This window comes from Gadus chalcogrammus, chromosome 11 (assembly GCF_026213295.1).
Source record: "Gadus chalcogrammus isolate NIFS_2021 chromosome 11, NIFS_Gcha_1.0, whole genome shotgun sequence".
Taxonomy (NCBI): domain Eukaryota; kingdom Metazoa; phylum Chordata; class Actinopteri; order Gadiformes; family Gadidae; genus Gadus; species Gadus chalcogrammus.
Genome location: NC_079422.1, coordinates 21,178,815 through 21,202,772, shown reverse-complemented (window position 1 = coordinate 21,202,772; position 23,958 = coordinate 21,178,815). Strand labels below are relative to the sequence as shown.

The window sequence follows — 23,958 nt, the reverse complement described above, 5'->3', positions numbered from 1 at the left end:
TCTTTGCGATCTGCTTTGGTACATCATTTACAAAAACGGGAATCGGCCGAAAAAACGGGACTAGCACTAGCCGTGCTATCGAGTTAGCACAGAGGAGCTAACGAGGCTAATCAGATGGCATCGGTGCTCTCAGCCAAACAAGGTAACGCAGATCTGTGGAATGTGTCGTAGCACCTGAAACGTTTGAACACCTGCGAGTGGGTGTGTAGGCGTGTGTGTGTGTTGTGAGGAAGGTCTCGGTTTGGTTCACACTCACACAGCCCCTCTGGCCTTTCGAAGCATAGCTTAGCTTAGCATAGTTCATAGTCTTGACTTGGGAATGATTGACAGCCGGGGCGTGGCCGCGGTTTCCAGACGGGAACTAACGGAATACATTCTGCAACACCTGAGTTTCTTTTCCTTGGATTTGTCGCTGGGGGCGCGGGGGGGTCTTTGCGTGTCGCATGAGTTGTCATTGGCTCACATATGATCAGATATGTGTTGTCTGTGTGGTGCATGTGGTGAGCGTTGCTGGTTAGCTGGCTAGCTCCATATGTACAATATATTAAGGCTGGTTCCCTGTGTCCACTGTGCTGCTAGTACTGTAGCTAGCGCCGGCTAGGCCGTGTGCTAAGTCGCTTAGCTTCAGCTATAAACTAGAATGAACAGTGTGGAAAAGCTTATGGGTCAAGCTAGTAGCTTGCTGAACACTAAGCGGTTAAATAAGCTGGTTAGAACGATCAAACATTAACAAAACGGTTCCCCTGTCTCTGCCCTGCACTCCCTTTCAGTTTCATTTTTTTTCTCCTTTTTAGTATTTTCTTGAAAAGAACTGCTCTCTACTGAACACAATACACTGAACAGTCTTATATCCTCTCTATTTTTTTGCAACCAAAATAAAATAATCAAAGCGTTTTGTGTGTTATTAGGCTTGTTCACCGGGCGGCCATCTTATCTTCGGCATTTGGTTCCATTGCCCGGTTGGCCTTCTGAATCAGAACCAAGATGGCTGCCTGGTTACTAAGGCCCGTTGGCTGGTTGTCACCGTGAGGAAGGCGGTAGAGCACTGCGTTAGTTGCGAGAGAGGGGTTGTTCCCAAAAGCCTGACGAGAACCAAGGCAGCTCAAGGTAGATCCCACACGAGCACCCAGACGGCTCACCACACACCCAGAACAGAAAGGTATCAGGCCCAAGACGGCCTTCATCTTTAGGGGAACTGGGACTGCTCGTGATAGTGGAGAGGGACGTGACTGAGGCCCTGCTGGCTAACAATCGGGGTTAATGGAGGCTGCGGTTCTTCCTGTTTTGGTGCCCTTTTTCCCGTTGTGACCGCGGGGGAATGCAGAGAACTCTCCCTCCTCGGTATCCACGGAATCACCAACCGCCAAAATCGCTTCAACACACCTCCCCTGGAGATCGTGTTCTCCGACTCTCTGCCAACGGTGGGCTTAGTGTCAATCATCCAGCGAGGGAGGGAGGGAGGGAGGGAGGGAGGCGGAGAAGGGGAAGAGAACATTCCTCCATCGTAAAGGCGGCGCTGGTTTGGTTAGACAGCAGAAGGCTATAGGACTCATCTCCGCGTGACGAGTATTCTTAACATTCTTCACTGGATACTTGGGGGTGCTGGGGTGGGATGTTTAGGAGGGGGACTGGACCGGGGGGCAGCGGGCAGCTCTGGAGGTCCAACCCCCGGCTGGAGGGAGCCGGGCTCGGGTCTAGCTGCTGCTGGCGACGAGTGCCTTAGCGATGCTGCCCTCGCTGCCCGGGTCTGTGCTGATGGTATCCGTTGTGTCTGTGCTGCCGTCGGTGGCGCCCGCGCCCGCCGCGTCTGTGTCTTTGATTCTGATGGTGGGGGTGGTCGCCGGTGGGTTGCCGTGGAAACCGAGGTCAGTGTAGGACGAGGGGGCGACGGAGGAGGAGGAGCAGAGGGAGGGGCAGAGTTTGACGGGACAGAAGGCGGAGCCACGGGGGATGAAGTTGACCTTGTTTTTGTCGGGGCAGGAGAAGAGCGGGAATCCCTTGGACCGGTTGGACCTGGAGGGAAAGACGGACACACGGACAGGAATGAGCCAACGCATGTACAGTTACATTTACATTCACTACTTCACATTCATCCATCCATCGAGCGACAGGTGGCAGAGCGGGTTGGCTGGTAACCAGCAGGCTGCTAGTTCGATCTCCAGCTCCTCCTAGGAGAAGCTGGGGATCAAACTAGCAACCTCCCGGTTACCAGTGGCCACTGGTTAGACTGTTGAAGTGTCCCTGAGCAAGACACCTCACCCTAACTGCTCCCGCCCAGCTGGCTCTCGCCTCACATGGCTGTCACCACCGTCAGTGTGGGAATGAACGGGTGACTGTTAGGCAATATCATAAAGCGCTGTGAGTGGCCACTGGATGGAAAAGCGCAATATAAATGCATTCCATTTACCATTCCCCCAAACTAGTCACTCCGACATTCACATGGATGAGTTCCATTGCTTCACTCAGCGGGGGGGTCGGCAGTGAAGGTATGACAGTGTGTGAGAAGGACGGACAGACGGACTCACCCCAACTCCTCGAACACCTTGACCCTCTCACAGCCCTCGGGCGGCTCTCTCTTGAACATGTAGCTGTTGTTGGGTTTGGGGGACGTGGCGAACTTCGGCAGGTCTGTGGACGACAACGACAACACCGGCTGTGAGTGTGCCTTCGTTCCGCAGTTCAGAGAAGACGTTGAGCAAGTGATTGCCAGGTTATAATGTTATCTGATACACAAAAGAGGACCACACATTGCCAACTATTTGCCAACCCTTTCCTGTTCAGCAGGCGAGGCAAGAGCGGCAGGTTTGAAGTCTGCAACCAGCTGTACTTTGCAGAGAACGCTGCAAAGAGCCTCATCTCTGGTTTTACGGTCTCTCGACGTGAGATCACCATGGAGATAGCGTACTGGGGACCCGGGCTGAACAATGGCTGGTGCGGGGCCAGACCCAGGACCGACCGGCCCTAGCCCCGTGGAGGAATTTGTTGTGCACACTACACAGCTCCGCTCCGATCACTCGTTTCCTTCAGTTGCAGTTGGCAGAGACATCAGGAAGCGCGGGAGTAGGAAACAAACAGGGGAACTCCCTTCGTTTGGGAGGGCTGCTGTGCGCACACCGCACGCACACACACACACACACACACACACACACACACACACACACACACACGCACACACACGCGCGTCTTCTGGTACCTTTGTCGGCGTCCTCCACGGAGCAGGGGCTGCCCCCCACCGAGCGCAGCCCGTCGGGGCTGCCGGGCCGGGGGGAGGGGCTGCTGTCGCTGCCGCTGGACGGCGCCTGGGTGTCCGTGTCGCGCGTGTCCCCGCCGTTGCCATAGCGATGCGGAGGGAAGGGAGCCCGGCGGCCGTCCATGACGTCCCTGGCCTGCGAGGTGAGAGGGCGAGGGGAGAGAAGGGCGAGAAGGGGAGAGGGGGGTGAGTGGACACACACACACACACACACAGTGCACGTGTCCCACTGGGTGTGTGTAAAGGGCAACCAGAGAAGCCAATAGCAGGCCAGATGGTGATGGCGTCCACACTGTGAACAGTGTAATGTGCACACTGCTCTGTTTTGGCAATAGGATATAGCTGATTCAGACGACAGCCTGGCAAAGGTTTGGTGCACTGCCGTCTCTGATGCACGTCTGTCCGTGTGTGTGCGTCCGTGTGTGTCTCACCTGTAGACTCTGCTCCCCGTCCTCCCTGATGAAGACGTTCTCCAGCTCGTGGTTGATGCCCTCCACGTGGCTGGGCACCCTGGAGATCAGGCACTTGGGCACAGACAGGCTGGAGGACATCGCCTTGGGCTGGACACACACACACACACACACACACACACACACACACACACACACACACACACACACACACACACACACACACACACACACACACACACACACACACACACACACACACACACACACACACACACACACACACACACGGTTATTTACTGAGGGACTGCATGCTATTATGGAATTACATTAGAAACCCACCACAAATGTCATAGTTTGAGCGTAACTAAAATACATTTACAAAGAGTAATACATACCAGTGTTTCCCATACATAGACCAATGTGTGGCGCAGCGCCAGAGAATGAACACAGAGCGCCACAAATTGTTTCTGCTTTTATTTTTTGACGCGTTTTTGAAACATAAATATCGTTCCGTTCATTCATCTCCGCATAGCACTCTTTCTCCCCGTCATTCTCGTTCACACACGCACACAGAGCAAACGCCCCCCCGTCAGGACTCCACGTCTAATCTCCCCCCCCCCCGTCGGGAGTCCACGTCCTAATCCGCCCCCGCTGCCGCCAGGGGGGCAACACACATTCACACATTGCTACCTGGACTGTGGGAAACACCGCATACAGATTGAAATGCATTTATTTTAGGATCCTCCTTGACCTCAAAGTCAAGCAAAACTGTTTTATTTAATAGAGCATGCTCATGGACAGACACAGGCAGTGATTGACCAAACAACTTGAAACTTTCACCTCATGGGCACTAACATCAAAGGAAACGGGTGTGGGGGGGGGAGAGACCACCATGGAGGGATAAGGACTGACCCAAGGCTGGATTCAGCCACGGCGGGAGAGACCAAGTTAATTCACAATACACTATGGGGGGAAGTGGACTTGTCTGCAAGGATGCAGGACAGCTGAAGGAATCTACACATCAAAGGGGACGGGAGATTGGGCCCGGCTTCAGTATCAGACTTTGTGGCTTCAGAGGCGATGCAAATGTGAACTGGCTTAACACCTTTCAACGAGAGAGAGGACGGGAGCTAGCTCTAGGTGCACTAAGGAGAACTTAGGCAAAATATACCCTTTTGATTGATATGCAACAATGTAAACAAGGTTATATAATGGTTACAACTGTTTTTTCCACAACAACGACAAATAGGTCAAACTACTTGAGGACTTTCACCATAGAATGAACAACGAAGTCCAGATTAGAACAATTTTCTTCAATCTGTCAATATTTTCCTAAGAAACCTTTCATAGTTGAGCCAGTGAACCTTAAACAGTTTCTTTGGTTAAACGTGGTAATATTTCTGACATGACAAGTCGACATAGTAATGTATGCGAATTTATGAAGAATGACATGCATCTAGAATAACCTTTTTGCACTAGGTTATTTGTAACATGGGATTCTATCAGAGAATTAACATATGTATGAGGGAGAGACAAGGAGATACACTGAGTGACCCACAGAGAGAAAAACAACCGGAGAGAGACATGCCTCAACATGTTCCCTTCAAATCACTCTCAACTCCTGGTCCAAAGTGAATGTCATGGAGGATTTCCTTAAAGAGCCAGTGAACCCAGAGACACTCATTTTGTTGTCAACGTGGTCATTTGTCATTAAAGTTGGCGTGGGTCATAACCGTGGGGATAACCCCCCCCCCCCCTTTCCAAAAAATCTCAGCACAAAACTCATTCTCTTAAATTACATAGTGTTCGAATTAAATCTGAAACATTGAAGAGCTCCCTGGCACTTTAAAATTAAATTCCACTGCAAAAAAAAAACAGCCTCATTATATTGACTTCACACATCAGAGCCTAACTGATGGACCTCCGGTCTACCGCTTGATCAGGTTACGACTGTCAGGGGTGAGGTATACACATGACATGCCATTATCACCCAGTATAGAGCATATGGGGAAAAACACCATGCATGGATGCCGTGTATCTAGACTGGACACACACACACACACACACACACAGAGTCGGACGAGAGGACTTTCACATGCAGTGTTTCCCCCCCGCACTGTATGGTTAAGGCTGCCGCCTTAACAACAATAGGGCCCCACCTTGACTACCAATGTATTAAAAGAAAATGATGAAATATATACCTATATATTAAAAAAAAAAGTATATATATATATATACTTTTAATGATTATTTTTTAATTATTATGCATGAACAAAGCGCAAAACCCCAGTAGGGCAAGAAAACATATGCATCAGTAGGTGCGTTTCCATCCCCCTAATTTAATGCAAACTTTGAAGTATCGAATCAGTAAACGGTGATGGAAACACCAAAATTCGCATCAAAATCCTCTAATTCGCAAAAAAGTTTATCCGCTCGTTTGAGGTGGTTTTTGAGAAATGCGAAACAGAGTAAATTCTCAAAATGGGAGATGGAAACACATTTTTCGAATCAGCTGTGACGTAGCGAACTTTGAACACACAGGACTGACAGTCTTTCTGATTTCCACATAGCAGGAGCAACCCTGCCGACATCAACATGCAACGTCATCACCCTATTCCGCTCCAACCACTTGATGGAAACGCACCTAATTCAAATTACTTTTTTGCGAACTTTCTAAAGATTCGCATCACATTTGAGATGGAAACGCACCTAATGATACTGTTCAAAACAATAGTCGTTCGAACAGAAACCCTCACCGAAGACTGCAGCGCCACGAGCCAACGCTCTCTGACCACCTTCACTAAGACATTCCCTGGGGGAAACACTGACATGTGTAGTCTCTTTCTCAGTGAATGGAAAAACCACCTCGAGCAATGCATCATCACGTGAAGTCACAGAGTATGTGTGAATCCATTACACAATAATTCAGGGAATTAAAAACAAGAAAGATCGCGTCCATAACCTGAGGTTTCTGACGACATTAATCCTAGCCCTGGGTTCCTCTGCAAAACTTCAATTAAAAAAGATGGTAAAAAGACAAACCTTCCGATATGTATGGCTTCAGAATACGATGAGGTCGCCTTGCTGAACCTCATATAGTTGTATTGTTTCTTTTAAATTTTGTTATTCCTTCATGAAAATGATAACCAACTCATTTTCTCTGATCGATCCGTAGAGTAGCATGCGAATGTGGAAGTAATTCAATTATTTGGGCCCGTTGCAACATTTTCACCCAATGACCACGAGTCATCGAATCGGCAGAGTCCGCGAAGGTCGTGACGCCAGAGGCTGGGTTGTTTTTGGTTGGTCACTATTTGTTAAGAGCGCAGAAGGCTTTTTTCCAGTCATTTCAGATGCAGGTCATTAAGGGGTAGGCATGCGTGAGGTCATCTTGTTCAAGTCGGTTTATGAATCCCGGTACATTTCCACTGGGGAGTCACCACTGCACTATGCTGCCCCCTTTTACTTGTTCCAAAACACCCAGTGCATCTACAAAATGGAAGTATGGATGTTATGGATCCAAAAGTGATTTCAGTTCACCACATCCTGTCCCATGACAAGCAATGACCATGTTGGAATAAAGTCTGAGGTTTGAAGAAGGTCGATAATTTAGACTGGAATATCTTTTAATTACTCCATCTTCATCCTTGAACAGCCAATTAAGAGTTCATAATTAATTAATAATTGAGACAATATGTGGCATTTCTCAATCTCTCTAAAGGGAATGAAATCCAAGGGAGTTGGGGTGGGAGAAAAGGTAAGAGCGAGGGAGAAGGACTGCTTGGGGATCCAGGGATATTTTACTCATTACTTTGGGAGTAGTTCAAATCAACTGGGTCCACAGAGATGTGATCTGTATTATTTCCTACTTAGATGGCTTCCAAGCTCTGACTTTTTGCCACATTTACGAAAAGGTTTAAGAGTAAACCAGTCGAGTTTCCATTGCACCGGTCATGTGTGGTGCAGAGGGAAGGTAGTGCCCGGCACTTGGTTGGCCTGGGCAACAATCGCTAGGATCACCCATTCCGTATGCAACAAAGATAGCTTGGATAAAATGCAGAGTTCTGTTTTTGAGTGCAAGGAGGAACAACTCACATCAAGTGCCAGGCCTTACAACATACAATAAGCGCGTAAGAGAGGGGTGTGGGGGGAGGAGGCTATACAGAGTCTAGATGAACTCTGAACAAGTGACCAGAAGCTCTTAGTCAAGGTCTTTTAACAGCCTGTGCAAAAACAACTCTGGTGCAGTGACCCAGAAGCTCTCACGGCGTGCCACTTCCACAGGTGTCACCGCACCGTTTGCCCCCAGGAGCTGCGTCTCACCTGGGGGGGGCAGGCGTTGCTGTACTGCGTCTGCTGGGACTGCTGTGGGGCGCCGTGCTCCTTGTCTTTGCCCTGGCGGCTGACCTGCTTGCTGCGCTGGAGCTGCAGGCGCAGTTTAGCAATCTGCTGGAGGAAAAGACGAGGTTATGGTTACAGGTGGCCCTGTGTGGGTACAGGTGGGGTGACGGGTGCGGTGGTGCAGGGTGCCTGTGAAGTAGGTGCACAACAGGAAACTAAGAGGCACGCGTGGAGCCAGAGAGTAGTCAGGAAGTGAACGTAAGGGCCGTTAAATAATGTTCAGAGGTTTTGTTTATACATTCCATGCAAGTCAGCTTTATTTATAGAGCGCATTTCAAACACAGGTGTGGCTCAATGTGGTTTACATAGGGTAGAAATATCAACTAAAAGAGGAAAGGATCAAATTGATTCAAATAAATAAAAAGGATCAAAATAGCAGCAGAAAGCAGAAGTAGAGACAATCAGCAAAAAATATAAATAAATAACACCCTTCCAAGAGCCCTGGACTCTAAATAAAAGTACGATAAGTTGACTGATAAGTCAATTTATTATACGCATATTTAGTGCACAGGCCCCGAGTCCCAGACGCCTTCAGCTGGTATTTACTGTATCAGTCTCCCCTGAGTCCAAGACCCCTTTAGCTGGTAGTTATCCTTTTGCTAACCAGGGCCTCATTACCCAGCATTTAAAAATACATCTGTCAAACATTTAAAAAGCCTTTACAACCCACAGAAACCATAGTTCATAAACATGATATAGTATAGCATAGTAATCTAATCTACTACGAGTAACAGAATCTATCTGATCAGTCAACGTAATGTATCGTCCAACTAACCGATAAACCTTAAGTTTATTCATGCCTGTGCACTTTATCTGTCCACGTTACTCCACTTCTCCAACACTAGTCAGATCCTATCCATTGGCATCAACCTTCATCTGATGACTAACGTGGGAAATGAGGAGGTCCGTCTCTGTTTGTTGTGGAGAAAGACCCATTAAAACTTTACGATCACGTTAGGGCGCTCCTGGCAAGCCAAGGCGAGTGGACGGCGCACACGCCTACATGAATGATTGCTATTCAGAGCTGGTAAATAACTTTCTGTAGCTTGACCTCTGACCTGCACTCCTCCAGCGCTGCTGGCAGTGATTCACTCGACGTGTTGGCTCTGCGCTAAGCAAACCAAGCTCTAATCTCAGCGTTCCCTCGTATAAAATGTGACAAATGTTTGTACACCTTCACCTCCGGAAGGCTCTTCATCAACTCCCACGCGAAGTCTGCAGAACCTGGCCACTATAGAGTATTGTTTTAATGACCACCGCAAGTACAGTGTGTGTGCTTGGGAGATGGAGGTAAAGTAGAGGGCTGCCTCTGTGTCTAAGCAAGGGTTAGAACAGGTTATGCCAAGCTTAACACAAGCAGTTGGACTATGCAGACAAAGGTGCAGTCTTTATGGCCAAAGTGTGTGTGTGTGTGTGTGTGTGTGTGTGTGTGTGTGTGTGTGTGTGTGTGTGTGTGTGTGTGTGTGTGTGTGTGTGTGTGTGTGTGTGTGTGTGTGTGTGTGTGTGTGTGTGTGTGTGTGTGTGTGTGTGTGTGTTCGCCTGGCAACAGTCAACAGAGACAGCCACTCTGGAGACAGAACTCCTCCACCTCCTCCTTCATACATGAAAGCCAGAGGATCCACAGGTTCACTCGTAGTGTGTACTGAGGTCACGCATCGCATATAATAACAAGCCCAGGCAGTGCTGGTTTGATTCCAGGTCATCACAATTTCCTTGTTATTGATTCAACATGTCAGGGCAGTGCTTTGGAACTGACCGGGCAAACGCAAAAGATAGGAACACGCGCACGCACGAAGGGGGGGGAGAAGTCGTGTCAATGTCATGATCAGTATTGTTTGCACCTGTCAGGTTTCAGTTGCTTTCAGCTCTGTAGGATCCAGAGAGTTTAGGACTCAATAACGCCACACTTAAGTTCAGTAGTATCATGGCAAGGCTGACCCTCAGCCAAAAATAGATACTGGGTTTGATCGGCAAGTTCCACAGCCTATCTGGAGGGCCTGCTTGAGCGAGACACCCTAATCTCAACCTGCCACTTAGTGACATGCATCTCAAGTCACTGATCCTTACTTTGGTTAAACCGTCTGCTGAACTAGCAGGGAAGAAGGTCCCCATGCTGCTATAAAGCATCTCTCGATGGGAAGGGGGGGGCCTTCTCATTGGTGGAGCCGAGGATGAGGGGGACGGGGGGGACGGGGGAGGGGGGAGGGGGGAGGGCCGTTACACACACCAAACGACATCCCCACACTTCTTTCCAAAACAACAAGCCGCAGCGAGATGAGGGGTTCTGGTAGTACGAGAGAGACGGCGGGAGTGGTTAAATTTAGCCTGCGGCCTGTGGAGCTGGAGGCCTAATAGCCGTGTGGTGGCTGGTGGTCGACCACAACGCCTGACTGATAGAGGGCCTCGGCAGTACCGCCGTAAGAAGCCCGACGTTTAGGGGCTGACCTCAGATCCTGACAAATAAAACACATTTTCAGTGAATGGCCCCGAGCTCAAGGGTCTACAAAAACACACCCGGAGGAATGGATGAGTGTTTAGTCTTGAAATTACACATACCACCTGCGGTTGGATATGTGGGGTCACAGTGGCCAGTTGGAGATAATCTAGTGCTGTCAGGCAGAGGCTAGTTGGACGTACGATAGTGCCATCAGACAGAGGCAGGCCGGAGCCAAACTAGCACAGAACCTGTGGTTGAATATGTGGGGTCATAGTAGCTACTTAGAGCCAAGTTAGCCATATCAAAGAGAGGCCGGCCTGAGATACACTAGTGTTTTCAGGCAGGGGCTAGCTTGTGCTCATTTTGTGCTGGTAGACCCATGGGCTCCAGGGTTGTGTCGGTTGGGGCGTTGGGGCGAGTGTGACTTGGTTGAGGGCAGATTGTGTGGGGTAGCCTACCTCCTTGAGGTGGTCTGCACTGCCCCAGGAGGCAGATCGTTGGTGAGGACTCCCCTGGTCCAGAGCTTCGTCTATCCAGGGGCCTGGAGTCTGAAACACGTGGAGATACGAGCACATTTAACACACATGTACAAAGTTAGATACAAGCCATTTGGCGGACACCAAGATCCACAGCGCCCTACAATACCGGTGTACTGGCAATAGCAGTAGAATAACCTTTCAACACGCGCACCTCAATTGAGTTTTGTAGAAATTTAAAATTTTCAATGAAAAACAAATTATGAAGTGGTAAACAATCAAAGGCACTACGAGGCATAGACAACATAAATAAACATAATTGTGATGCTTGCATGCTTCCATGAGTAATATGGAAAAGGTTTAACACGAGTACCGCGAAGCAGACCCAAACTTAACAAGCAAAACTCCCAAGATTTGCAATGCAAATTATTGTTGTAATCCCAGCTGAGTTTAATATGTCGAATCGAATGGTGGAACGCACAACAAAACAGCGAATGAGCATCCAGTGCCAGCAGTAGGACTACAGGACGGTTCGTGAATGCTGAGCCACAGTCCTCTGGCCCTCATCCCAAACCCAAAAAGGCCGCCCTGATAAATGTCAAATATCCAATGTTCTCCCCCACATAAAGTCAGTTCTGTCCGTGCACTTCTTCTGCTCCAATTACATAAACAGGGAAACGGTTAAATTATGTAAATATATGCGAAAGCAGAGAAAGAACTGAGGATGATTCATTCATCGCCCCCCCGCCCCTCCCCAGCCCCAGCCCTCCTCGTTGGGGCCGTATCAACAGCAAGTCGCCTGCTCAAACAAATCCTCAAACGTCTCAAAGATAACAGCCACATCCGGGGGTGCTGGCCCTCTTAAATGTCAAGGCCCCCGCAGTGCCTTGTGTCTGACCCCCCCCCCCTGCATAGGGCGGCCTCTGTGGCGCTGCTCGGCGGTCTACTGCCCGACAGCCCAGCGGCCAAGGGCCGTGATATGGAATACCCCCGTGTGAATAATGAAGAGCACACGTCGGGGCAGCCTGGGCCGGCCTGTTGGCTCTGCCCCCCACCCCCCGCTCTGTGGAAAGGACAGGCCTTTAAATGACTGCTTGTGCTCTCATAAAGACGCTACTGTGCCGGCCACGCTGCGCGGCAGATGTGTTCGCCGGCCGTGGGCTTTAACGTTTTTGTGTGCGCGGGGCTTAGGGCCCGGCCTGCGTTCTGTTTGAAGCGGCTGCCAAATGTGGACAGGCTTAGAGACGGGGCCTAATCCGTGCATACAGAATACGCATGGCTGGAGTGAAAGGGGAAGGAGAGTTACCCCCATGAGATGAAGTGGGCTCCGTGCTTTACCGGTTTGGGAACTGCTGCTGCTCATGGTGCGTAAAAAGTGTGGATCATATTTTGACGTTTTAAAGTGACAATCTTGAGCCGTACAAAGGAACAATGAATACATCCGGTTGAAGAGGACAGCCCTTATTATAAAAACCAGTTCATGGGGAATTAGTTATCATTTATAATGGTTTGGCTGGACAGGGTCAGTCACCGTAAAACAAAGAGTGGAATCGACATGCCATTATGAGTTCGACCTGAACTTTGACCTTCTAGTTATAGGTCCTTTTTTTTTTTCAGATTGCAGGATTAAGCATTATTTGTATTTGTGTTGCAATTTTATTTCGGTTTCTGGGAATTCACATTAGTCTAATAAATTGTGTTACATCCGCTAGCACTCAACAACACATTCATGTTTTGCTTTCGCAGCACGGAATGGATCAATAACATTTAAATATCGTCTTTAATGTTTTTTCCCCACCTAGAGTGTCTCAAAAGTTGTGTCACATTGTTAACTGTAAAGTAAGTACCGCACGGGACCACAGGATAGCATTCCTTATTGACACTGTGCCCCTGAACACATTGAGAGTCTGTTAAGAAAATCCCCCACCTTTATTTACATCGGAGGCCTTTTTATCAACCCCAGTCTTCAACTTCCCTCCTCAATGTGTGCTCTCTAAGCCTGTGCGCCAGGTGCTGAGTCTGATAATGTTCTGTTGGGAGATAAAGCATGCTTTACCGCCGCCGGCAGCGTGTTAACCGCGATTACGATTCCCACCCTAGGGGGGCTGGGAGGAGGCTCTGAGAGAGACAGACGGTACGTGGCCCCGCTCCGCTTCGGAGCAGGAAGCAATGGCTCAGCTTCCGTACAATCGCCCTGGAATTCCTGTTGGTTTGTTTGTATTACATGCCAGGACAAGAGAAAGCCAAACACCGTCGCTATCGCTCGCTGTGGGCTCCACATGGGGAGAACATGCATTGCGGTCAGCTAGCTTGTTATCTTCTACGTGCTTGAAATTTCTCTCAGGCTCTTGATTACAGATAAACGCTTTTCTTTCCTCTCAGAGGCGGCTTTGTAGGTTGCCAATAGTGCTGCCTCTCCGAGTGAGTTGATCCTATAATTTATATTATAAGTATGGCACTGTTATCAATCAACTCTTATGGAGATAATAATAATGTATAGATGGATGTTATGGGAAAGTGTTTAACTTATAGTGTGGGTGTTTAAGCTGTGTAAGTGTGTGTGCATAAAAGTTAGCGTGTAAGTGTGTGTCTGTGAATATGCATACGTTGGTGTGTGTGCGCACGCTCGCGTGTGTGCATACGTGGGTGCGTGCGTGCGCCAGCCCACATGCTTGCACCAGCTCGCCTCTGCTTTCTGTATGTCAGTCTAATCTTCATAGATGTTGTGTTGTGTTGTCTAACCACAGGGCCCAGGGCCGGGTGGACCCAGAGCACTCATTACCATATGTATGGGCCCTCTGCTCTTCAGGCGCCTCACAAAGGGAGCCAGGCGAGGCAGGCAGCGAGCGGGGGCCAGGTGGTAGGCAGTGCGATGCCTCCTCCCCTGCGCCCCAGCCCTGGGGACAGGTGCAAATGGCTTCACCTCCATGCCGAGCTACGTTACAGCTCAAAGGGGAGGCCGTCTTGAACTTGCATGCCGCACAACAAAAGAAGCCCCGAGGCTTTTGTCTGCTGGGGTTCTGCTGTTGTTGTAGCCTAACAAGCCCGGCGCAGGCCCGGCTTGTTAGGAGGAAGTGCTGCCTGACTATTATTGGAGTGGGGAAGGGGAGGGCTTTTTTTTTTTGTGCGCTCTCGCTCTACAATTATATTGCTTGGAAGTTGTTGAACATTTTTCCCTTTCAGAACCCACACAGCCTTTTCCTCTCCTCAAGTTGGCGTGCTTTGAGTGTCCTGCGTTCTGATGGTGGCTGGCACTACACCGGCAGGAGCCTCCAGCCTCTGTGTCCATTCAGCATAGGAATTATCATCTCAAGAACAATTAGCACACTGACACATCTTTGCAAATCTTTAGTCTCGGGGAATGGCGGGGCTTGCTTCCCAGTGCTGTTCCCGGTCTTGCCGGTCCCATGTAAACCGCGTTGTAATTATGGGCCGAGAGTTCTGTATGCAACTCCTTCAAGGGGGCCCTAATGGACCCCTCCACTTCCTCAGCACCAGACAAAGAGCTGCGAGGTGGTTGAAGGGTTAAAGGGATGGAGCCCATGTAAATGAGGCTCGGCGGCTCTGCCACACACACACACACACACACACACACACACACACACACACACACACACACACACACACACACACACACACACACACACACACACACACACACACACACACACACACACACACACACACACACACGGGGGGGGGCTGGAATTGTGTCAATGTCATGATCATACATATTCAATATTCAACAATCCACCACACAGACTTGCATGAGCACACACACCCACAAGTGCATTCAGGGGTCAGTGCCATGGCCAGATTAGTGGGTTTCCATGTACAGGCTGCTACCCAGGAAAGAAGTGGGCCGACCGCGGACCACAGAATCCATATGTAGGCTTAATGGAGTGTTATGATGAGCAATAAAGTAATAAGAACCAACTTAGCAGCCTTATTAAACCTACATCTGTACTGAGGCAGGGCTGGGAAATTGCAGAATACATTGCGTCAACGCTTTCAAGTTGTGGTGGATACGGCTAGCCCACTTGCAGGAGTAATTCTAGCATGACCTACTCCTAGCTCGGTAGAATGAGCAGTTAGGCTAGCTTAGTAGCTTGAGCATCTAGGCAAGCTTAGTAGCGTGAGCCACTTGGCTAGCTCAGTAGCGTGAGCCACTTGGCTAGCTCAGTAGCGTGAGCCACTTGATTAGCTCAGTAGCGTGAGCCAATTGGCTAGCTCAGTAGCTCAAGCCACTTGGCTAGCTCAGTAGTGTGAGCCACTTGGCTAGCTCAGTGTCTTGAGCCACTTGGCTAGCTCAGTTGCGTGAGCAACTTAGCTAGCTCAGTGTCTTGAGCCACTTGACTAACTCGGTAGCGTGAGCCACTTGGCTAGCTCGGTAGCGTGAGCAACTAGGCTAGCTCAGTAGCATAAGCAACTTGGCTAGCTCAGAAGCATGAGCAACTTGGTTAGCTCTGAAGCATGAGCAACTTGGCTAGCTCAGAAGCATGAGCAACTTGGCTAGCTCAGAAGCATGAGCAACTTGGCTAGCTCAGAAGCATGAGCAACTTGGCTAGCTCAGCAGCATGAGCAACTTGGCTAGCTCAGTATCATAAGCAACTTGGCTAGCTTAGAAGCATAAGCAACTTGACTAGCTCAGTAGCATGAGCCACTTAAATAGTCTAGTTTAGCAGAGCATTAGTTGGCTAGTTCATTACAATTTATTTGATTTTACTAAAGCAACTTTATTTTTTTGATTTTTCTAAAGCAACTTACAGACACGTCATTAATGAGCAGGTTCGGCATTTCATTGGGTTTCAAACTCAGAACCTTATACCTAGGGGTGATTACCCTAACCACTCAACTACCCCACCCCACCTCCTCTCACTCACTAGCATGGCACCCAGGCTAGCTTCAGCATGACACCGCTTAAACCGGCCATGTTCCTCGAGTGAGACGAGGGGAAATCCAGCTTAGAAATTCTTCCTGTGCACACAAGAGTTTCCTACCAGCTCGGCCGGTACCTGAGTGGCTTTGTCTTTCATGCAGGAGGAGTAGGGCCCCTGAGTGTCCCGGGGCCACTGGCCTGTGAGGTAGGGCCCTGTGATGGCGTCAAGGGATGACGTCCGCAGAACGGCACTGGTACCCCGCACGGGGAACTTGGACCTCTCCACTGTGGATGGAGAGAGAAGGAGGAGGAAACGGAGGGAGAGTGTGAGTGAGGAGAACAGCAGCCATCTTGGTTCGGGCTCTGTCCTTTACGCTCTGCCAAGGCACCCAAAATCCTGTAATGGATCAATGAGGCACCATCCTATCTTTTCTACCGAACGATGGGTTTAGTGCCCGAGGTGGAAACTTTTTGGGCGAGTGTTCCACTAAGGTTGACTTAAAAGATAACGTAGAGTGCGAGTGTGCGATGAATCTGTAAGCAAAGCCAGATCAAGATTAGGCCATACAAGTAATAAACACTTTGGTTCTCGAGAGCTCCCTCTTCTTCCATCACTCTCGGTTGAACTTTTAAAAAGCATGGACCATTTCTTTAAGCTGGGAAGTATTAGTGCCGAGTAAATAACATGCCTGCGCATCGGGGCTGCAGGCAAACACGAACCACTGAGTCAGAGGATCTGGGCTGCATGTTAGAGGAGCAGTCTTCCGTGAGCCAGAGTAGTTAAGCACACCACCCACAACAGAACTCATAAACAACGACACAATGCACACCAACACCGCCTGCATCTACTCAACATTCCTGCACTGACTCTCAGTGAAATCGAACCCAAACACACACGCAGACATACACACACACACACACACACAAGGGGCACGGGGTAAGGAATGGGCGAAATGGGCTCCAACGCCAGGATTACGGTCCGTGTAATTAGTGAAAGCCCTGCAAGGGAAGTGTCTTGCCTTGGATATCAAAGCGAGTGTGAGGACAGGGTGAGGTTGCTTGGCTTTTCCAAAGGGGGTTGTCCCATTTTTTCCCCCCAGAGCAGGTCAGCACAGATGCCCTTTTTTTTTTTCCTGCAAATCCAATCCATACAAGGACAGGATCAAGTGAGTCAGGTGGACCAGAGGAACAAAGCAGCATATTGTTGTGCTGATGTATTGTGGTGGGTTCAGCGACTGCGTAAAAGCATATGAACACATAGAGGTGTCACCTTGCAGAGTCTTTGCAAGGCACTGTGGTAAGGATACATGGCTCGCAAAGGTTATTTACTCTTGTTGACTTGGTGGACTACGCTAAACCACTGAGTGCATAGGATGGAAGAGGATTCCATTGTGGGGGTGGGTGGGTGCGCACGTGTTTGTGCGTGTGGAGGGAGTTTCTGTTTTGGGCATGTTAAATGCAAGACAAAGGCAGGTGCAATGTTACTGAAAAACTGTTGCTTCGCTTTCTTTGTTGGTCAAGGGACAGATTATGGACAAATTATGTTAACACTAAGGCGGATCCAAGTCCTTTCTATGGGTCTTCTGTCTTCGTTATGTCCTACAGATAATACCCTGTCCACTATTCTTTGAATTATGTCTTTGATAACTTCGGGTAAAAGGTTCGGTTGGTTCTTGTTTTGCCATCAGTTAGTGACAGTCATAAAGGTACAAAATATCCATGTGGCCTTAACGGTATTTTGCTAAGCAAATGGACTGCTGTGTGCCATCTTGCAAGTCACCTTGTGAACTTCACAAGTTTGTTTGTCTGTCTGTTTCGAGCCAATGCTACAAAACGCATTGACTGCAGACTGCGGGGACGGTGAGCATATCTCCAGACCCTGAACTCCACAGGATAGGAAAACGGTTCGAAGGAACCACAAAATAAATCAACCTGTACTGTAAATCATTTACAGTAAAAGCCTGTATTTCTGATTATGATAGTGTTCTGGATGTACACAAAGGGGACCATTTTGTGAGACTAATGTCCAATGAAGAGGGCTGGGTAGAATTACAGATTCTTCTTCGAGTCCTAAAGTATTACGCCCAGAACACATGGCCATGTTGGAAAATATGCGGAATAATGTGATTGGATTTAAGTCAAAATTGGTACTATTGGAAGCGAGCGAAAAATGTAGCCCACTACATTCATTCTGTTGAATAAAATATGATTATTTGATTTATTTGGCTATAAGGTATGTGGGAGAGGGAGTCTGCCTTCATAGGAAGAGTCTGTTCAGCATGAGGCAGCCTGCCTGTTCAACCACTGTGTTTCAAAGATCACACACACACACACACACACACACACACACACACACACACACACACACACACACACACACACACACACACACACACACACACACACACACACACACACACACACACACACACACACACACACACACACACACACACACACAGCGTAATTAGATCCTGCAGCAGCACGAGCGAATTGCAGGAAACGTACTTCATCAATTGGGACGAGTTGATTGTTTTCTCATTTGCTGCTACTCTGCAGTTTAAATGGGTGACAATGAGGCAGGGCAAATTTAGCACAGCTGGCACTTTGATGGTGATGGGGTGGAGAGGCTGGTGGGGGCTTCATTGTTGCCATGACAGCGTGGTGAGAGGATGATGACACGGAGGTGAACCTCCAGGTCATGTGGTGGAATGTCAGCCCATCGTTTTAGAAATCAGGGCCAGGTGGGGAAAGATGCAGCAATGAAGCGCATTTCAGGCCAGCCGATCGCTAACTTAGCTCGTAGAGTTGCATTATGGGGCATGGATTGTTTGAGTTCCAGCGGACCCGGCCTGTTCCATCAAAGATTGATTCTTCATTCTTTATTGGTGACTTGCTGCCCCGAGAGAATCTTACTGATGTGATGTTGCACATGCTGTGTTTACGGTCTCATATCACAGGATTTTGTTACTCCTCTTGGGATTTCCGCCGTAAACATTATGTCAGGGATCAACACCGAGATTTTTTGAAGTACAACATTCAATAACCCTGGGAAACTCCAGCTTAAGTTTGTATTCACAGAGCACAACAATAACACAAACCATGTTGTCCTTGTTAATACAGCTGCACAACGTTTACAGGAACATAAAGGGATTATCAGGGATATCGTCTATAAATATTAATAAAAAATGTTGTTGTTGTAGCAAACTTTATCAAATCCATCTTGAGGTTAATCCAAAATCTGAAGTACAAACAATAATTGTTTATTACTTTGTGTGACGGTATTACTAATTCTTAACACAATCTGAAATAGTTGTTAAGGGAGTACCTGGTCTGAGTTTAGTTTGTTTTGACCAGAAGGTCAGAGTCATACAGGAGACTCCAATCTCAATCGTCACCACTTCCATGGGACACTGGTCGGGTTCAAAGGTCACTTCTTTTCAGTCGACTTAGGAATTTGGAGAATTCTCCGGTCTACTCTCTCTCTCTCTCTCTCTCTCTTCCTCTCTCCTTCTTTAAAAGTCAGCCAACCATGTTGTTTTTGGTGATGTGCTACTCTCCTTGTAAGCGAGCCGTCTGGATGGAAAACCAGCAGAGGTTCACTGTGAGTTCTGAAACACGGTTAAGCGTGGTAAAAGCCACAGTGGACAAAAGAGGTTCCTGTGCTGTGTGGGGCCCCCCGTTCACATCAGGCCCCATGCGTGTGATGAACCTGAGGAATGCGAGCCACGTTGTAACAGCATTGTCCTAAAAACATTATCCACTTCAAATTAAAAGTACCGGTACACTCAAAAATAACAACTCAAAGTTAGAGTGCAAAAATGTAACCGATGAAAGGTAGATAGAGACAAATAGATTGAGACATATTGATAGGAACACTGATTGCTGATGCGACCCAAGGGTTGACTCAGAGGCTAATATAACAAGATGCCAGAGGTCACATTATGGGCAGAGCGCATAGCTGTTGCAGGCTGCGGTCGTACACACTGTGGTAAGCGCGAGCACAATCAGTCTCAGCATGCCTCCAGCCCTTCACTGGGAGAGAAAAAGCTGTATTCAGACACCTCTGTAGCGACACATTGCTCAGACACACGCCAGATGGTAGCTAGCTGCCTGCGTGTTTGACCCTGGTTCAATAGAGAGCACGGGGGCTTACAGAAAACAGCCATTATTCTCCAATGGAGAAAGCCTCCATGGATGTGTGTGTGTGTGTGTGTGTGTGTGTGTGTGTGTGTGTGTGTGTGTGTGTGTGTGTGTGTGTGTGTGTGTGTGTGTGTGTGTGTGTGTGTGTGTGTGTGTGTGTGTGTGTGTGTATATTGTATGCATTTTCTCTCTCTCCATTTCTCTCATATTTCTACACAGAAAGAGAGCACTCTAAGTAGTGAGAAAGAGAGTGACACACACACACACACGAGAATGAGTGTTTAGAGAAGTCAGTGTGGCAAGTCTGGGAACAGCCTGGGGCTGATTTAGGCCAGGGTGGAACTCCCATATCCTCCCAAGCGGTCCGTCCCCTTAACACCCGAGCGTCAAAAGACACCTGACTACACCGCATTGTGCCTCTCAGTGGGGGAACACGGTCCCTGGACGACATCCCTGCCAACTGGTGCCTCGTCCCACTCTTACGCACTAGCCCCTTTAATAAATGGATGATAGGATGAGATCTCGCCAGATATTGTTTCCACAGGTTACCCAGCAAACACCTGACAAACAAGTCCATTACCAAGAATAATAAGTACATTAACAACATTATAACTAACACGCTTCAATCATTTTCCCGACGTGAAAGACACGTTGAATCCATTACCATGAAATGACAGTGTTACAACACGCATATGAACAACATTATAACTCACTTTTCAGTGACGTTCCCCTTAAAATTAGTGACCCAGTAAAAAAATCTTTACCTCTGCAGACGGCCGAGTCGGGGGAACCCGAGTCCTTGTTTTCGGGGGAATGTCTTTGCTTGCCATTGGCACCAGAGTTCAGTATGGGGCTGGCCGGATTCGAGATGCACGTACTGTTGGTTCCTCCTCCGACGGAGAGGGTCTGGGTCTGGGTCCGCTGGGTCGGGCTGCTGCTGCGCCCCCCGGGGCTGAGCAGCTGGTAGGGCACCGTGGCGCGGAGGGGGTGCAGGCGGCAGGCGGAGCCGGGGGAGCCCGCCGTGCTGCGTCTCACCCGGGGCTGCTGTAGCGAGTTGCTCGGGGCGGACATGGTGCTTTAAAACGTTGTTTTTTTTAACTTACAACCCGTGTCGTCCCCGAAAACGTTTTGTTTTCCAAAGTTGTCGGTTGTTCTGTCGGAAGAGAAGGAAGAGACGGAGAGACTGGTTAGGAGGGGGAAGAGAAGGAGAAAAGGAAAAAGGTTACCGTGGCTTCCTTTTAATTTTTCAGCTCATGCGGCCGAGCTGAACCGACAGCTAGAGAGAGTACCCGCTCCGGGGGAGGCTGTCGCTTACCTGGGAAACACTAAACCACGTCCCCCGTGTCCACACACATGATAAATATAACTTTTAAAGTGACTTCTTCCACTCTTGTTGTGTATAACGTGTGTTTTTCAGCCTCTCCCGTCGTCCTACCTTCCTCATGACCACGCACTCTGAATGACAGTTGGATCAGGGAGGCTACTGGCTGACGCTGAGGGGCGGGCCAGACTCTCCGGTTCTGACCGTATGGTTGGACGGCGCGGTGGTACAGTAGCGTCCGTCATTGGTGCAGCGCCGACTACGGGCAGCGCTTTGAGCCAATCGATACGTTCGATGGATTATAATATATTTAGGATGTATGCATATTTCTGTATGTTTAGTGACTTGTCCCTTTAGAAACTCGTACGTTTCTTTTTATTAGTTATTTATGTATTAGAGTTAGTTCATATTTGTCAAAATGTCGCAATCCATTTAATTGAGCCACAGTTAGCTAATGAGCATATATTACATACATGTAGTAATAAGTAAGTAATATAGACCTGAAAATGTTCTTTCCATAAATGGAACATTTATAAACAAACCATAAGTACACAGTGCAAATCACCTGCTAATAAAATGATGGGGTGTTTAATGAGTTCATGCTTGAAATATAGTTTCCTCCAAAAATAAAAAAAAGTATAAACAAAAAATAAATAAATAATTAAATTTACCCTACAACACAGAAAGTAAACATCTGATGGTGGACCACAGAAGGGCCATCTGTGTGTTTGTGTGTGTATGTGTGTGTGTGTGTGTGTGTGTGTGTGTGTGTGTGTGTGTGTGTGTGTGTGTGTGTGTGTGTGTGTGTGTGTGTGTGTGTGTGTGTGTGTGTGCTGGTGTGTTAACGTGCAGTGCGTGTGTGTGTGCGCACGTGAGTGTGTCTCTGTGCCTGCGTGTGTGTGTGTGTGTGTGTGTGTGTGTGTGTGTGTGTGTGTGTGTGTGTGTGTGTGTGTGTGTGTGTATGTGTGTGTGTGTGTGTGTGTGTTAGCGTGCAGTGCGTGTGTGTGTGTGTGCGCACGTGAGTGTGTCTCTGTGCCTGCGTGTGTGTGTGCGTGCGTGCCCGCATGTTTGTGTGCGTGCGTGCGTGCGTTTTAGCATGCACGCAACCGACAACAATAAAGCAGAAGCGTACAGTGTAAATCTGCATCAAACATCCTATTGAGTAAGCCCTCCAATTTGTCACTCAGGATTTATCCACCAAGCGAAGACAAGAACACAGCCGAAGAAGAAGAGGGGACGACTCTTGATCAACTCGCGTCTCCCAGAGGAAGAAGAAGAACCAAAGAGAAACTGCTCGCCAATTTGTCAACCTCCCTCTGAAGTAGTTCACAAAAGGGCAGCAGGCCCATAAAGCCCTGCCTGGCAGACATGGGTGGGGGTGTCGGCGGACGAGGGGTACAGTAACCTCCCCCTACCTCCATGACTAAGTGATTTAGCTAGCCCTGGTGTTGGGAGGCCTCCTCCATTCACGCCACAATGGCTCCCTGGGAGTGCGGTGATGAGGGAAAGAGAATGGCCATTGAGGACACCGCGGTCGCTCCGCCCGCCGCAGACGGCGTCCGTCCTCCCGGAGATACCGCTATGCATATCTTTAGGGTGCAAATTGGGGACCTCGTCCCCCCCCCCCCCACCCCACCAACACCCCAAGCTGAGGGGGCGAGACGGGGGGGCCGAGAGAGTGAGTGAAAGAAGGGAGTGTGTGTGTGTGTGTGTGCGTATACGAGTGTGTGTGCCTGTGTGTTTGTGTGTGTGTGTGTGTGTTTGCCTGTATGTGTGTGTGTGTGTGTGTGTGTGTGTGTGTGTGTGTGTGTGTTTGCCTGTATGTGTGTGTGTGTGCGAGTGGGACTCAGGCTGTTCTCTCTCGCCCGCTTTGAGTCCATGGTGTTCCGGCAGCTGAGGGGTCTTTATGGAGGCAGAGAGGGGGTGCGGGGGTGTTGGGGGGGTAATCTGGGGGCTCCTTGTCACTGTGCCCAGCAGCTGCTGTTTTCTGCAGAAGCCCATTCATTGACCACAGGCCTGGAGTGGGGACGTGAATGCATAGACCACCCCCCCACCCTCGCCACACACACACACACACACGCACGCACGCACGCACCAACCCAACCAACAAACCACCCACCCTTGCTTCTTCTCTTCGTACTCCCCCCCCCCCCCCCCACCCTCCCCCAAACCCACATGTGCTACCAAAGCTCACCCCCCCACACACACACTGGACACACATTACATTAAATATAAATCATATATATGTGATTTGTCTTAGTTACTTGTTGTTGGTATTCACTGCATGTATTTCAGCACGTATGAATGCAGTTAATAGTTTATATTTATGCAATATGCAACATGAATTCATTTGCGCACGGCAAAGTGACTTGGATTGAATTTAAATGTATGTCATTAAAGCTGCCTTGGGTAAGACTTGAGGGTTGATAAGAGATTAATAGAGCAGAGAATTTGAAAGTGAACCCAGAAGATGCCCTCGGCTCCCTCCCTCCCTCCGACACATGCGGTTTAGTGATACATTCCCGCACCTGTGATTGACAGGCGAGATTCAACTCATTGATAAAATGTAAATTGGCTACTCGAGAGCCAGTCACAGTCAACTTGAGGAATATATTCTCACAGCACTCACCCTAATAGC

The 23,958-nt window shown here is 48.8% G+C and overlaps 1 protein-coding gene across 4 annotated transcripts; it reads right to left on the bottom strand.

The window, feature by feature from the left end:
* Window positions 1–733: 733 nt before the first annotated feature.
* On the bottom strand, window positions 734–21,443 carry LOC130391697 (glucocorticoid-induced transcript 1 protein). 4 transcript variants are annotated; one of them, XM_056601941.1, is made up of 9 exons: window positions 21,315–21,443; window positions 20,764–21,182; window positions 15,978–16,141; window positions 10,960–11,049; window positions 7,987–8,112; window positions 3,682–3,810; window positions 3,194–3,386; window positions 2,526–2,628; window positions 734–2,013 (listed from the first exon to the last, which is right to left on the bottom strand). In XM_056601941.1, exons 2-9 carry the CDS (start codon window positions 21,068–21,070, stop codon window positions 1,695–1,697), a joined length of 1,431 nt encoding a protein of 476 aa, XP_056457916.1. In that variant the 5' UTR covers window positions 21,071–21,182; window positions 21,315–21,443; the 3' UTR covers window positions 734–1,694. The 4 variants fall into 4 exon arrangements, with proteins under 4 accessions (XP_056457916.1, XP_056457915.1, XP_056457917.1 ...); XM_056601940.1 differs by having other exon boundaries at window positions 20,764–21,152; XM_056601942.1 differs by having other exon boundaries at window positions 7,987–8,109; window positions 20,764–21,152.
* Between the last annotated feature and the right edge of the window lie 2,515 nt (window positions 21,444–23,958).

Coding starts and splice junctions, on each gene's coding strand:
- LOC130391697 (XM_056601941.1), bottom strand. CDS start 21,070: ATGTCCGCCCCGAGCAACTCGCTACAGCAGCCCCGGGTGAGACGCAGC. Junction 11,050..15,977: donor CTCAGGTACCGGCCGAGCTG/GTAGGAAACTCT, acceptor CACGTGTTTCAG/ACTCCAGGCCCCTGGATAGA. Junction 8,113..10,959: donor GTGCAGACCACCTCAAGGAG/GTAGGCTACCCC, acceptor CTTTTCCTCCAG/CAGATTGCTAAACTGCGCCT.